Below are 14,371 nucleotides of genomic sequence, written 5' to 3'. Positions count from 1 at the left end.
AGAAGTATGTGCTAATCATTCCTGTAATTACACGTAAACAGACTACAAAGCTTTATTTTTTTTGGAGCTAGACAACTTCTGGGTTCAAGATGTATTCTACAGTAATGGTACCAGCAACATGTCCAGAACTCCATCACCACAGTACTTCTGTGTATCAGGGAAAACAAGATATTTTCCAACTTGACCATAAAGCTGTCTATAAAACAGTGTGATAAGCTAGATGCACTCTCTTGCTAAAAAAAGTTGTAAAGTAGGCTTTAAGCAAAATATGTGTCAACTTAAAGAATGGGAAAATTTCAGCAAGTTCTCATAACTTTTTCAGTCTATAAATTAAATTTAGTTATAAGCTCTGTGTTCACATTCTTTTCTGGAATCTGGACAGATGATTTCAGAGCACTTGAGATGTTGGTACAGCAGAGATGCTTTTGTATTGTGACCCATATAATGCAACCACATGATGAAGGTGTATAAATAGGTGCTTCTTCTTGTGAATCAAAATGGGTGAACAAAAGAACAAGATTTCAGAAATTAAGTTAAGGGAATTTTACTAAGCAGAAGTAATTACTCAGTTCCATCAGTTCTACTTCTTTCTTTCCAGCAGCTTCCTTTCTGTCACCTTCCATGAGAAACTCATGGCTGTCGTTTTTCTGCATCCTTATGAATTTTCCTTTCTAACTACTCCTCTTAGCACTTTTTCTCAAAGGCTGCTCTCATACATAGTGTAATCCTCAAGGCACTATGTTGAATCCATCCAGCACTGACCCTGCTGAAAGGTGGGCAATGGTTTCAAGTAGAGCAGGATACCTCATGTGCTTCATTGAGTCCTTTGCAGAGGTACAGACCTATTGAGTGAATATGTTATGCATATTCTTTGATTCAAAACAGAAGGGGCCTCAAAGCCGTTCAAACTACATGTCAAATCTCTGACCAAAATTAACAGGTGCACTCGCATGGCTTCTCTTCTGAGTCCTAAATTCTGCATCTTAGTTTCTCCATTCAGGAGTGGTTTTAGCTGACTCAATGGGATTTAGGGCAGTCAGCTGCAGAAACAACTGCAGAACTCATGTGCAGACTATAACAAGTGTAAACATGAGAAAAAAAAGTTTTCTGTGCCTCCATCCTGTGATAAAAACAACCCACATCTTACTGTTAATTTTCGAGAATCAGATAATCTTGAAGGGAACAAATGTAGCACGTAAGGATAACAAACAAAAAGGTAGATACTTAGGAGAAGATCTGCCAGTTGCAGAAGCTTGGACAAATCACAATGGAGACATGTCTCCTGACGTTAAATGGATACAATTTATTCCTTTAAAAATAAAAATATACTCTAAGACATTTGGAAAATGCTGCAGAATGTTGTAGCTAAGGCAATAATCAAGCATAATGAGTTTAAATACTAATTTGCAGTGGGTTTTGTGTACTTTTCCTTCCTTATACACAACTGCAGCAAGTTGCACTCTGAGCAATTACCCACAAGGAAACGCTCAGTGTTGGTTTATCTGTTTTCTTAGGCAGATTGACTAAGTAAGTAAGTAAGTAAGTAACTATTAACTAACTAACTAACTATTATTAACTAACTAACTAACTAACTTAGATAAATAGTGGCCTCATTCATATTTCTCTAAGGATAGTCAAATTAATTTTTAAATTGCAGTGATTAATTTTTTTTCAATTCTGTAAACCATACTGGCAGTTTAATCTACAGTTTTATCCACATGTTTTAGCAGAATTATGTGACAAACCCTTGACCTTTTAAGGCAATGCTTAAAAAAATCCAGAGTGGTAGGGTTTCCTCCACAGCCTTAATATTCTTTGTTGTGGAGGCTCTTAAAAACTCTGAGGAATTTTCTCCCTGACTGAAGCAGACTGACAGCATGTGCCCACTTTTTATTCACTGAATAAAACTGAAGCCCCTGGTGTTTGTTGTTCAGGAGTTGTGCAGAGGTGTGTAGAGCCTCTGGCTGGCTTTGTGTGTTGGCCACCTGTACCTCTATGATCTCACTGCGCTGAGTGTGGTTCTCATAAGCAACATTAAAATTGTGGCCTCACATGGAAAGCTGTGAGCAAAATGACTTTGTTTCTCTTCTTTTTTCTAAGACCTTGGGTGTTTATTGTAAAACAATGTAGTTGTTATTGCTTTCTGAACACAGAAGGCACATGCACCTCATTGATTCTTAGCTGAGGTAAATATGATCTGTCATGGAAAGTTGCTGCAATGGGACATACCACAGGAATTTACTATTCTGCCATGTATTTGCAGGCCCAGACAGGAATTTCTTAAAGCCTGTCTTCACTGGAAAATAGTAGCATGTCAATAGTGAGACTTTCTTGAAAAAGACATTTGTATCTACAGAAGTTTTATCATGAAAAGTTTTTCAGGACTACATGAAAATTTCTAATCCACAGCAAGGCCAACATCAAACTAACATCCCTTAGTATTCATGCAGGCATGGTGGATGATTAAAATCCTTCTCCCACACTTAATTAAGACTGTTGTGTCAAAGCTAAGTCCTTCAGCCTCTAACATTTAATGTAGTTTCATGCCCAGTGAATACTTATTTTCAAAAACCAGTAAAACAGGTTTCATGGGGAAGGATAACAACCAAAGCAAAAGGGGTGAATAATACTTCTAAGAAAGCACGATTCAAACTCATGTTTTAAATCAGGCGATACAAGGTTTTCTATAGCGCAGGCACATTCCCCTAACACAAGTGTAAAAACCACTAGGTGTGGAGGTTTTCTCCTCTCAAAGAACAATGCAAAGCTTAACTTTTGCCCTGTTACAGACCAAAAGCTCTAAAGGTCAGATCTCAGAGAGCTTTGTTGAACGGAAAAATTATTTTCATTTGCTTAGTCTTCTTTATTTTCAGCACCTGAATCACATCAGCAAATTATGCAACTAGGGAAAGCTTCTGTTCACCAGGACACAGTAATGAACAGGAAGAATTTGTGCTATGAGGGGTGGCGTCTTCCTGGCATGACTTTGATTCTCGAAATGACAGTTAAGAAAAAAAACACAGATCAGTTTTTTTATGTTCCAAGAAACCCATCAACAATGAATAACTGTTAAACTGAAAAGGAGTTTGTTCAGGATTCACTCTAGAACAACTTGCCTGTCCACCAGAACCGTTCTGTGTAGGCTTCTGGCCACAATGAAATGGGCTGCATTAATTAAAGCCAAACAGAATATCAAGGTCTACATGCTAGCTCTCTGAGTGAAGACTGAAGTTCAGGGACACTATGGACAGCTTCTCACGGGTGTGGTTTCTAAATTTTTCACTCTTGACCTGCCCCTATGACTGTGAGATAGAAAAGACCATGTCTGATCCTTAATTTCTACTTAGTTGTGTGTGAGTTTTGCAATATAATTGAAAACCACCTGGGCCACCATGCTGGGCAGCTCCATCCTTAGCTCATGTTCCCATGACTGTCAGGGTGGTGGCTTACCCCTGCTTAGTGACAACTGGACACCCTCCTTCTAACAAAAATTCTGATATTCTTACAGCCCTGCCCACAGTGCTAATTTAAAATGTACAGGCTAAATATTTCTTATGCTCAGTTTTAAAAAGATAATGAAAAAAATGCTTTGTGTCTATAACTGAATGGGAATGAGAAAAAAAGTCTGAATAAACAATGAGCAGAACAATAAATAAAGATTCCTCAATTAGTTACTTAAAGTAAATTTAAAAATATATTTAAAATAAATTGTCATTTTCTGTATTTCCAGCCTTTGTCAGGATTTCTCAATGTTTTAATTAGCAAAGGTCTTACTCTTACATAACCAAAACATTTACTTGTGTAGTTGGCTGAAAATGCTGTCTTTTTGTATTGAGATTGTATATGAGTCTATTTGTCTTAAAGATATAGACAAATTTGCCTGATTTGAGGACCTTGGCCTGATCTTGTATTTGTCAGAACATTTCCTTAACTGTAAGGTAATAGACAAAAGCCAGAACACAGCAGCTGAAAAGAAAGCAAATTTTTTTTATTACTGATACACTCCTAATCTTTGAGTAGAATTAATAGTAACACAACATATAGCTGCATGCAGAAACCGTGTTTTTAATGAGTTCTTTTTCTCTTAAGAGAAGTCAGCTCAGAGCTTTTTCAAGCTGCCATAGCCCCTCTGAACCTCTCCTGCCTCAGGAAGACCTGCATTATGTGTACTCAGAAGTGCTGAAACACAAGCCATGCTGTATTCTAGACACAGAAGGTACAAGGACAAATTATGTTTCAACTAAATTACATGAATGTACATGATGTACCACACATGCACAATGTGGAGTTAGAGCTCCACTCCCCTGTCAGCAACTTCAGAGCTCCTGATCACACCACTGGGAATCCCCCTTTCCCACTAACTACACTTAAAATTGAAGCATCTAAGTTTGATCTGTTTAATTACATCAGGACTTAAATGCCTGTTGAGAAAATACTCCCTGACACAAGTTATAGCTGCATCTGAGTAGTTTTAAGAAACAGGTGAACCCAATATAGTAAACATTCCTCCTGAACTTTACCACTGAAGGATAGAGAATATAATTTTAATTTCTGTACAGAAGAGACAGAAGCCCAAGTTACAGCTTTAAAGGGTTTTCTGATGCATGAGTTATTTCTTAACAGAAGAGGAGATTCCATCTGAAATTAACCTGGTTCTAAATGCATCAAAAATCTAATACCTAAGGAAGTAAAATCAAAGTGGACTTACTGAATTTTTGGTGGATCTTCAGGAACTTTTCCAGGTTCACAGAGGGGGGTCTGCTGGGCTTTTTTGGGGGCTGGCCCAGATTGGCCACCGGCGGCAAGATTTTCCGCTTGGGCATTCTAGAACTCCTGTTCTCACCCTCTTGTGATTCACCTGATGGTCTTCCTGCAGCAAGCGCCGTATTCATCTTACGGAATTTATGAGAAGAACCTGATTCTTCCTCGGTGATTTTCTTGAGGAAGATGTTCTTGGCAGCACTCATTCCCTTTTCTTCAGTGTTTTCTGCCACAGTTTTGGGAGTTCCTTTTGATAAGCTGGACCTGAGGCCAGTAGGCTTCAGAGCTATTTTAGGAAAAGTACTGCCTGGAGCTTCTGCAGCAGAGTTATTATTTTCACCTATTTCTTTTGCTTCTTGGCCTGCATGTATATTTGTTCTAGGTCCAGACTGTCTTTGCAGAGAATCACTTTTATTAGAGGCGTCTTCCTTCTGAGATACCTCTTTGTTTAGAGAAGGTTTCTGTGCAAGAAGTGGCTTAGAAACAGGAGGCTTGGGCTCATTTTCTTGTGTTGCAGACCTTAATTTTTCCTTAACTGCAGCTACTTTTGAGAATTCCAGTTTTGCCTCATTCTCCTGTGATGGAAAATTTAAATTAGGTTTTGATCCTAGAGGATTTTTTTCTTTATCAGGAGGAGCAAGGAACTTGTTCCATGCAGGTTTTGGGTTCAAAGGCTTTGGGTCCTCTTTTGACGGGTCACTGGTTTTGATAGAGAGTTTAGTGCATCCAGCTTTTTCATCATTTCCTCTGTTAGTGGGCTGAAGCTGAACACCAAACCTTTGTGCCACTTGGTTTAAATGTGGTGGGTTTGGATCTTTCTCTGGTTTATCATCACTTGAAGGCTTGACTGCCAGAGGAGGCTTAGGCTGAGCAGGTTTGTGAACACCACTGGGTCCTGGACAAAACGCAGTATATCCTTTATTTGTAAATTTCTCAAGTACTGCTTTCCTTGTCTGTAATCCTTTGGGGATGTCTTGTCTCGGGATTTTGAGGGGTCGACTGTTTGAAGGATCCTCTATGCCTCTGCTACATCTCTCAAATTTCTCCATGAGTAACTTCACCCGTGGCTTCGGATTCTACAAAAAGAAGAGAAAAACAAGGGCAGAAATGGGAAAGTACTGTTGCAATGTTCACAAATACTGTACTTTAAAGAGTTTCCTGGTCTGAGGCTTTTCTACTGCTGATTGGCTGAGGAGGTGCTGTAGCTCATCTTCCTGTAGAGTTAAGAGAAGCTGAGCGTTTTGTTGTATGCTTGCAGCATTTATACGATATTTTGAAATTTTCATTCAGGTGTTGCCTTTCAGGTACTGCAGGTCCTTTTGAGCATATTATAATTTCTGTTTACTTTTGGAATTGTGAACTGAACACAGAATAAATGTAAGAAATTACATATGACTTTTAAATCAACCTACCTAAAAATTTTATTTTCCTGTGATAAGGAGTTCTTGTACTGGAACTTGGGGGAATCTACCAGATTCATGTTATTCCTGCTAACTTTTTGGAGAATTGCAAGTTCCTTTGTGAAAACAAATTCTTCTGGTTGATGTATGTGTGTGTCAATTTTTCTTTCCTTTCTCAGCAATTTTTTTACTTTCTGCTCCCCACACTCTCACTTTGTCCTTATTTCTCTTCTCCATTTTGAATATCTGAATAAAACTGTGCATGTGTGGGTAGTAAATGAAAATATGTGAAGTAAAATTAAAATAAATGACAATCAATATACACAGATATTGTCAAAGTTACTAAATTTTTTATTAAAAAAAAGGAATTTAACTAATTACAAGCGAATAAAATCCAGCTTCATTCAAAAATAGATGTTTTAATTTGTCACCCCAATTCAATAAGTTTCAGGACCCATCTTAACTATGAGCAGAACCCAAGAGTTCAATACATTTGAATTCAGGAAAAATAAAACACATCACAGGATGGGAGCAAAAGGCAGTGAGCTGGTCCCACTGCACTGGGCAGGGGCCACCTTTGGGTTCCAGGAGCCTTCTTCCCAGCTTACAGTGGCAGCAAGCGTGCAGCTATGGCAGATACATTGATACATACAATTCACAAGTAGGACCTGGATTTCCTGTGTGAGTTAAAATGTAAAGTTTATGGCACAAAACTAGGTAGGGTTCTGAATCATCTGTCTGTAAACAAAGGACTATTGCTACAAAACATAATAAATAAGTGTTGAAAAAAAAATAGAGGTTTAAGAATGAACTGTGTCTTAACTTACTACGGTTCGGCAAGTGCTCAGTGGTTTTTTTTTTTTTTTACTTCAATAATAAAAACTTCTTAATTGGGCTTTTGCTCCTTTTGCCTTCCGTTTGATTGTATCTCATTACATAAATAGCCTGTTAAGTTGGAGTAGTTATATATATATTGAGAGAGAGAGACTTCTGCAACTTAAAGGTAACTATCCCAGTCTTTCAGCATTGCCAAGAAGTTAAATCTTTCCAAACTGATTGTGTCGAGCCACAAATTACTAAATGCAGCCAAAGCAAGATAGGCATAATGAAACTTATACCCAGCGACCACATTGTTGGGTATTTTTGTACCTATAAAGAAGGGAGGAAGTACACATTTACTATGGAGATTATCAGGGTTAAGCCATATACTGCTGTTTGATGCATACACACACACACACACACACACACACAATTACATTGCAGAGGTATGTATATGCATCACTAATCATTCAAGATTTATCCCACAAGACCTCACAAGGCCCTGATTTTACCCAGGTTAGACGATTCAGTGCCAGAGAGAATAAAAAAGCCTTTTGTCTCTGATTTCTTTTGACTTTGTACTAATTAATGATTTTTTTTCCTAAGTCTGTAAGAAAATCTAGACCACCAGAGATACTGTCATTACAGCTTATGTCTGAAGTCTTCAGACCTTCTAAGTTAGGATTTGATCAGCTGCTTGGCCAGCTCAGCTACTCATTTCTTTTGAAAGTCATAGCAATAAACTAATTTCTTTTCCACTTCTTCTATTTGAAATATAAGAAAATTGCAATAGCAAGATTACATTAATTACATGAATTACATTCATACATGCTTTCAAATGCACTGAACCATTCATTCCTGCCATGCTAGGAGTGTCAGTGAATTTTTAAAAATAAATTTCTTCCCAACACTGTGAACAAACCTTGCCCTAGTCATGCATATTTACAGGCCCAGCAAGAGGAAAAGGTTCCTGGACATGGGGAAGAGTTTACAATTAACAATAAAGCCTCTTTCATTTACATGGTAAAGAGAATAGTAAGAATCAAAACAGAGTGAGAAACTTGGTGAAATCTTTCTGCTTCTTTTTAATGTATGTCACCAGCTTCTGCCATCAAAAGCTGTGTTACAAGCCATGTAGATTTTAATGCTGAGCCTGACTGGTCAGGCAGACAGAGGGGAACTGGGGAAAAAAGAAAATTTTTTGTTTGTGGCCCTGATCATAGAGTAATCACCACAATTTCTGTGCTTTCATTCCCAGCAGTGACAAAAGTTACCTACAACATTATCACATACAGTAGGTTGTAAATCATGAAATGGGAACTTGAAAAGATTCTGAAGAGAGATTAAGTTTCCCCTACCCTTCCCCTCTAAAGTGCAGAGTCTGTGCAAAAGAGGACTCTCATGCAAAAGCTACTTGGATTATTTTCTGCACTTTGATCTCTATTGGAAACTCCGTGCAAAATATTCTGGCTTTTCAACTTTTGATCTGAACTGCAAGCAACATAAGGAGCTCAGTAAGATTTCCTTTATTACAAGATGGTTGTATTATTCAGATGTGTTTGCTCAAATCTAGAACAATACCTACGTGTTAGCTCTCATGCCATAGATACATTTTTATACACAGAGCTTTCAGAATCTCCCACTGCCTTCAGCAGAGACTCACAGAGGTATCAAGTTAAACTTGTACAGAATTGTTACACTACACCTTAGTTACACCTCAGTGTTAACGAATGCAATTCTCCCCAATTTACAACATGGCTGTGCATTTCTGTACAGAAGTACACTGTAATGAGAACACAAAAGTACATTAAAAATTCAGTTGTATTCTTCCTGAGTTTAGTATGGGTATTTCAGTCTCAACTGCAAGCCTGAAAAAAAAAAGTTGGCTTTTTTTTTTTTGCTTTGGCATAAATATAACTTTATTATTTACTTTCCTGTCTTGGTGAAGCCAAAATATTATTTCAGTTCAACTTCCCCTTGAGGCCAAGCTTTCTTTAAACAGCAACACTGGATCAGTGAACAGAATAGCAGATGTGTGTGCATACAATCATTAATTAGGCAAATGAAAAATATGTAACTTCTGACTGTACAAAGAATTAATTCAAAATACAAGCAGATTTGATTTATAAAGGATAAAACTCCCATCTTTTCCCAACTTTAACTTTTATATTTCTATTCCAAATTGATGGGGTCAAAATAAACTCTTTAAAACTTAAAATTAGATCTTGGTGAGTTTGTTAGAGAGTAATAAAGATTATATAACTATCCCTTTAAGAAGAAAACTATGCTTAATTATGAATTCTTTGATAGTGAACTAACCAGAGAAGTTAATAACCACTAAGGGAATTGAGCTCCAACCTATGTGCAGGATATAAGGAATAAGAAAATGGACAAAAATGGCAAGGAAAATTACACAGAGAACTATAGAAAAATACAGATGTGAAAATTATTTTGCAACTTCATATAAGTCTGATACAACTTCTACTGAAGTTGGTCAATTTGAGGCAGTCTAGCTTTTTGTTTATGTGGCAGTGCCATACTGAAATTGTGATAAATTATTGCTTGACTACTTTCTTTTCCAGACACCTCAGAATTATCATTATGCAAATTTGTTGTTTCCAGAAGACATTTCCAAACTGCTTTTCTTCCCCTCGAGTCTAGCTGTAATTACTAGTTCAAGAGTCCCTCTAAGGTTAAGTGCAGCATTTGGAAAGTGAAGTTGAGAAGTTGCGATGCTCTGCACCTATAAATGTGTGCAGCAGAAGCATGAAAAGAAGACAAAGAGACACAGTTTGTTCATAAAAGACTTGCTGATACAATGGTTGGTATGAAAGAGAAATGAGCCCTCATCAGAAAATACTTAAAGGTGAGGAGACAGGCTATTCTTCTGTCTGGGGTGTCCTCTAGGATGGAGAGGATGGAGAGAAATCTAAGGGATTCCCCAGTGAGAGGCTGACAGCCCCGAGTTACCCTAAGAGCATCATTTCAAATATCCCTCTAACACTAGCAAGAAATAAACAGCACACACATGAGGATATATGGTTGTCAAAATTAGACAAGGCAATATTCCAGCCTGGTCACTGTGTAGTCTGTATCTTTTCAATTGAGCATTCCTCTAAACCCCTCTTATCTCTCTTTTGCCACTTTTTCTCCCTTCTAACGAATCATAAAACTGTCTATTCATACTGCAGAAAAATAAAAGGCAAGTTCCAGATGAGTTTGAGGCCAGGATGAGTGAGGGCATAGGGCTTGACCAGAACAGCCAGATTACATCCCATCTTGTTCCCAAACTGCTTCCGTCAAAGACAATGCATGAAATCAAAGTATCAATGGAGGCATGATCATCTCTTCATTCTAGGTCCTAACAGGCTCACGACAAAGTTTCTCTCTACATGGCTTTTTTTTTGTACCTGTTTAAGTGAAAATAAGAACTATCAACCACTGGCTTGGTTTTCAACAACAGAAGCCTGGTGGCTTCAATTTTCCATCAAGAATTTGTATCTGATATAAATGGAATACTTTCTATCCATTTCTGTAAAATGATTGCATTTTTGTAACATGGTTTTTACATAAACACAAAATTTCATGATACTTAATAATTTTCTTTTAAAAATTATTTTTATCATGTGCCTTCTAATACCCTTTATCAATTATTTATTTCTGATAATGTAAATTTTCTCATGATCTGCCCAGAAATGAAACAGATTCCTTTTCTCTCAGAACCCTATATATGTATAATATATACAGTAACTGTCTTATGAATGTCTTACTTGTCTGGTTATCCCACTAAAGTGAATTCTCCAAATCTCAAGAAAGAAAAATTTGAATCCCTGTCACTGTGAAGTTCCTACCATTATTTTGAGAATTTCAGGATCCCATATGATTTTAAAGGAAGTTTTGTTTAATTTAAAGACATTGAGTAGCATTTTGACTCATACCTGGAAAGGAAAATACTTTCCATGATGAACTACTAATAAAATGCATACACTGACATCTCAATCCAGAGTACAGTACATTATTTTATACCGACCCATAATTTAAAAAACAAAGCAAAGGGAATAACTAAAAATTAATTGCCTTTGAGTGATACCACTTCTGCTACTATTCAAAATGCAAAGGCCACTTAAATTAGGACTACTTTTAGTAAAAGTAAATTTTACTTTTAGTAAAATTTTGGAGAACTAACCACAAAACTCTGAGAGAGAAAACTCCATTTTGTCAACTTAGTATCTTTTCAACTCCTAAATACAGTAAAATCTACAACTAGTTAATTAAGCTATATTCAACACCTTGTACTGATTCTATTTCTTCTGGAACTTTCCATGGCTATTTTTAAGATGAACATGTGCAACAGTTTACCTGGATATCCCAAAGCTCTCCAGTATTTTGAAACAAGCAGTAAAACTGGCTCCCTCAATGCGACAATCCTCGGGTGTAACAACTTAACAGTCTGGTCTATTTGCTAAAGAGGAATTCTGCTTCTCACAGAGGAGTTCTTGCTTCTCACAAGATACACTTGTGGGTTTCATTATCATGAACAGTAACTGCTCTCCACAGGATATTAGGCAAGAAGTGCTGGAGGAAAAGGGAACTAAAGTGTGTTCAGACTGGTTGGCTGCTTCCATCAGCAGTAAGCACCATGTGATATCCAAAAGTATTGCATTTACCCCCTATTGCGTAGCCCTGTGAGGCGTCCTCGGTGCACACAAGCCTGAGCCTTTACAGAATAGCTGCTAAACAAATGTGTGAGGCAATTACAGGCATATAGGGTGGACTGGCCACAGGTCCAGTGCCCTGCTACCACTGAGAACCACACATGCATGTCAGATAGCATGTTCCTTTGCTGCCTCACATTCACCAGTGGGATCTTGACATTCTGCTGGCCAGTTTTTAAAAAGTTCTGTTATGTGGAGATATTAAAAATAAAACAAAACAAAACTGTGATCATACATTTCTTCTGTCCTTCCTCCTGTGTGTTTGAGTTTGAAGGATGATATAGGATAGAAAAGTCAATACTGAGTAAATAAGCTTCACAAGAAATTCTAAATGTGTGCTTGTGCTGAAGGTAAATCAAAAACACAAAGACTGAACCCCTTACAAAATACAGCTCAGTGAATTTGCTGCAGCAGTGCATGGGGAGGAAATTGCAGAAGAAAAGCTGTCTGTCTTTGAGTTTAATTAGAAGTTAACTGAATCTTCCTCATGGTCTACTACTCTCCTTCTGCACAAGCTTCTTAGTATTTTTTGAAATATTTTGAAGTGTTAAAGTAAAGCATTGAAAGTGCTTGATATTTCTAGCTTAATTTTACAAAAACTTGTAGCTTAGCTACTTCAGAAGTTTATTAGGGTGTTGGATGGAGATTATTTGAGTTAGAAACATTGCTGCATGCCAATGACTACTGATGTTTTTCTAATATAACATAATAGTTTTTTGTAGTGGGAGAAATGTCGTTCTTTATGCTATTCATTCAGCTAAACACTGCATTTTATTTATAAAATAGTATTTATTTGTGAATATAAACAATTATCACAGATGATAATGCATTTATTATTAAAACTAAGGGTAAATATTAGAATTTGTGACTTGCTGATGTATCTGGCAGCCTTCATGACTGTTTTAAGATGGTAACTGTAGCAATAAAGTCATTTTATGTGGGTAAACGCCACTGCAAGGGTTTGCTCACAGTATCAGCTCTAGACAAATCATGCAATGATCAAAGAACTAGCTTATCTTCACAGCTCTGAATGCTACACAGTTCCTGTTGTCTTCTCTTTCATCCAATACACAAAAATAAATATATCCCTAACTGACAGAATGCTCATGAGAATGTAAATTGCAACAAAATAATGAAAATAAGTTTAAGCTGTAAATTTCTGTGAAACTTGCCTATCTGCAATATCCACCATGTGCCTCATTTTACATTTGCAGGTGCAACAGCTTCCTGAAATCTCTGGTTTTTTTCCCACTTATTTCAGTGAAGGTTATTTGTGAGTGATATAGGGAAATTAGCTATTTTTAGGTGAAGAAAGAATCTGAATAAATTAGTATTTTAAGTAACAGGACCTGAAAGCAGTGTAAAGTTATTTTGCCTTTTTCACTTTTCACAAAAACAACAGCAACAGCAACAACAACAAAATCACTAGTTCATATTCAAGGAAAACAAGGATGCTAATAATGATAATGCTTTCTCATGTATACACATGCCATCACATTCTCTGTATAGATCAAACCTAGCATCTAAATTCCAGCACACCAGTGGTGTCTTACTGCTCTTATGTGGAAATGTTATGACTGCAACTTTATTTTTTTTAATCAGAGCATTTATTTGGATGTTTCCATGTAACTTTGGGAAAAGTGGCTACATAGGAATTAAGTTTGTCAAAAATTAAGGAAAAAAGAAAGGGAAGAAAAAGTATCGGAACCTTGGCCATTCAGGAAGAGTGTGGCCAGCAATCCTCCCCCTCTACTTGGCTCTGCTGAGGCCACATCTGGAGTGCTGCATCCATTTCTGGGCTATTCAGTACACGAAAGAAAACAAAATACTGGAGAGGCTTCAGCAAAGATCAGAAAGATGATTTAGGATGTGGAGCATCGCACTTGTGAGAAGAGACTGTGGGAGCTGGGTATGCTCAGTCTGGAGAAGAAAAGACTAAGAGGGGATCTTTTTAATGAATAAAAATATCTCAGAGGTGGGTGCCCAGAAGATGGAGTTAGGTTTTTTTCAGTGGTACCTAGAGACAGGACAAGAAGCAGTGTCCATAAACTAAAACACAAGAAGTTTCACCTCAATGTGAGTAGGATCTTCTTTCAGTTGAGGGTGGCAGCTCACTGGAACACCTACCCAGGGCAATCATAGAGTCTTTCTCTCTGGAGATACTCAAAACCCACCTGGACATGTTCCTGTGTAACCTCATCAGGAGGGCTGGACTGGAATCTACAGAGTTCCCTTCCAGCCCTAATGATTCTGTGAGACTCTGCTGTAAATGTTAGTTCATCTTTTTAAGACATTTTTCTTTAATCTACAGATGTTCTTTGCTCCAAAATGGTTTGAAAAGTCAGGCACTTCCATCTGAATGCCTCCTGCTTTCCAATTCAATGGTCACAAAGAATATCATAGTTAGGATTTTGTTACCTCCACAGCTGTGTCAATATGACTGTTTAAGTTGCTGTAAACTGAAGGAACACGATACAAAAAAATTTCTTTATCTTTTGACATTGTTTTTTACCTGCTTCATTTCACTAACTGTAAGTGTATTATATGATTCCAAATAAGGAGAGACTGTGTAACAGAGTTAATTGTGGGGGCAGGTGGGAGAAGAAAAAGGCAAAGATGACTGGTTGGGGCAGCTAATATTTAAACCTGTGTATATAGTGGGAGCAGGACGGGAGG

The 14,371-nt window shown here is 37.3% G+C and overlaps 1 protein-coding gene across 2 annotated transcripts in view; it reads right to left on the bottom strand.

The window, feature by feature from the left end:
• The window catches only part of FYB1 (FYN binding protein 1), a 43,885-nt gene extending 32,360 nt beyond the window's left edge, over positions 1-11,525 (bottom strand). For both annotated transcript variants that reach the window (XM_054652618.2, XM_054652619.2), the window contains exons 1-2: positions 11,340-11,525; positions 4,709-5,837 (exon numbers count right to left, since the gene is read on the bottom strand). In XM_054652618.2, the coding sequence (XP_054508593.2) occupies positions 4,709-5,810 (1,102 nt within the window). In that variant the 5' untranslated portion in view covers positions 5,811-5,837; positions 11,340-11,525. The remainder of the gene's footprint in view (positions 1-4,708; positions 5,838-11,339) is intronic.
• Positions 11,526-14,371: the final 2,846 nt, after the last annotated feature.

This window comes from Agelaius phoeniceus, chromosome Z, assembly GCF_051311805.1.
Source record: "Agelaius phoeniceus isolate bAgePho1 chromosome Z, bAgePho1.hap1, whole genome shotgun sequence".
Taxonomy (NCBI): domain Eukaryota; kingdom Metazoa; phylum Chordata; class Aves; order Passeriformes; family Icteridae; genus Agelaius; species Agelaius phoeniceus.
This window is presented reverse-complemented; position numbering and strand designations above follow the sequence as displayed.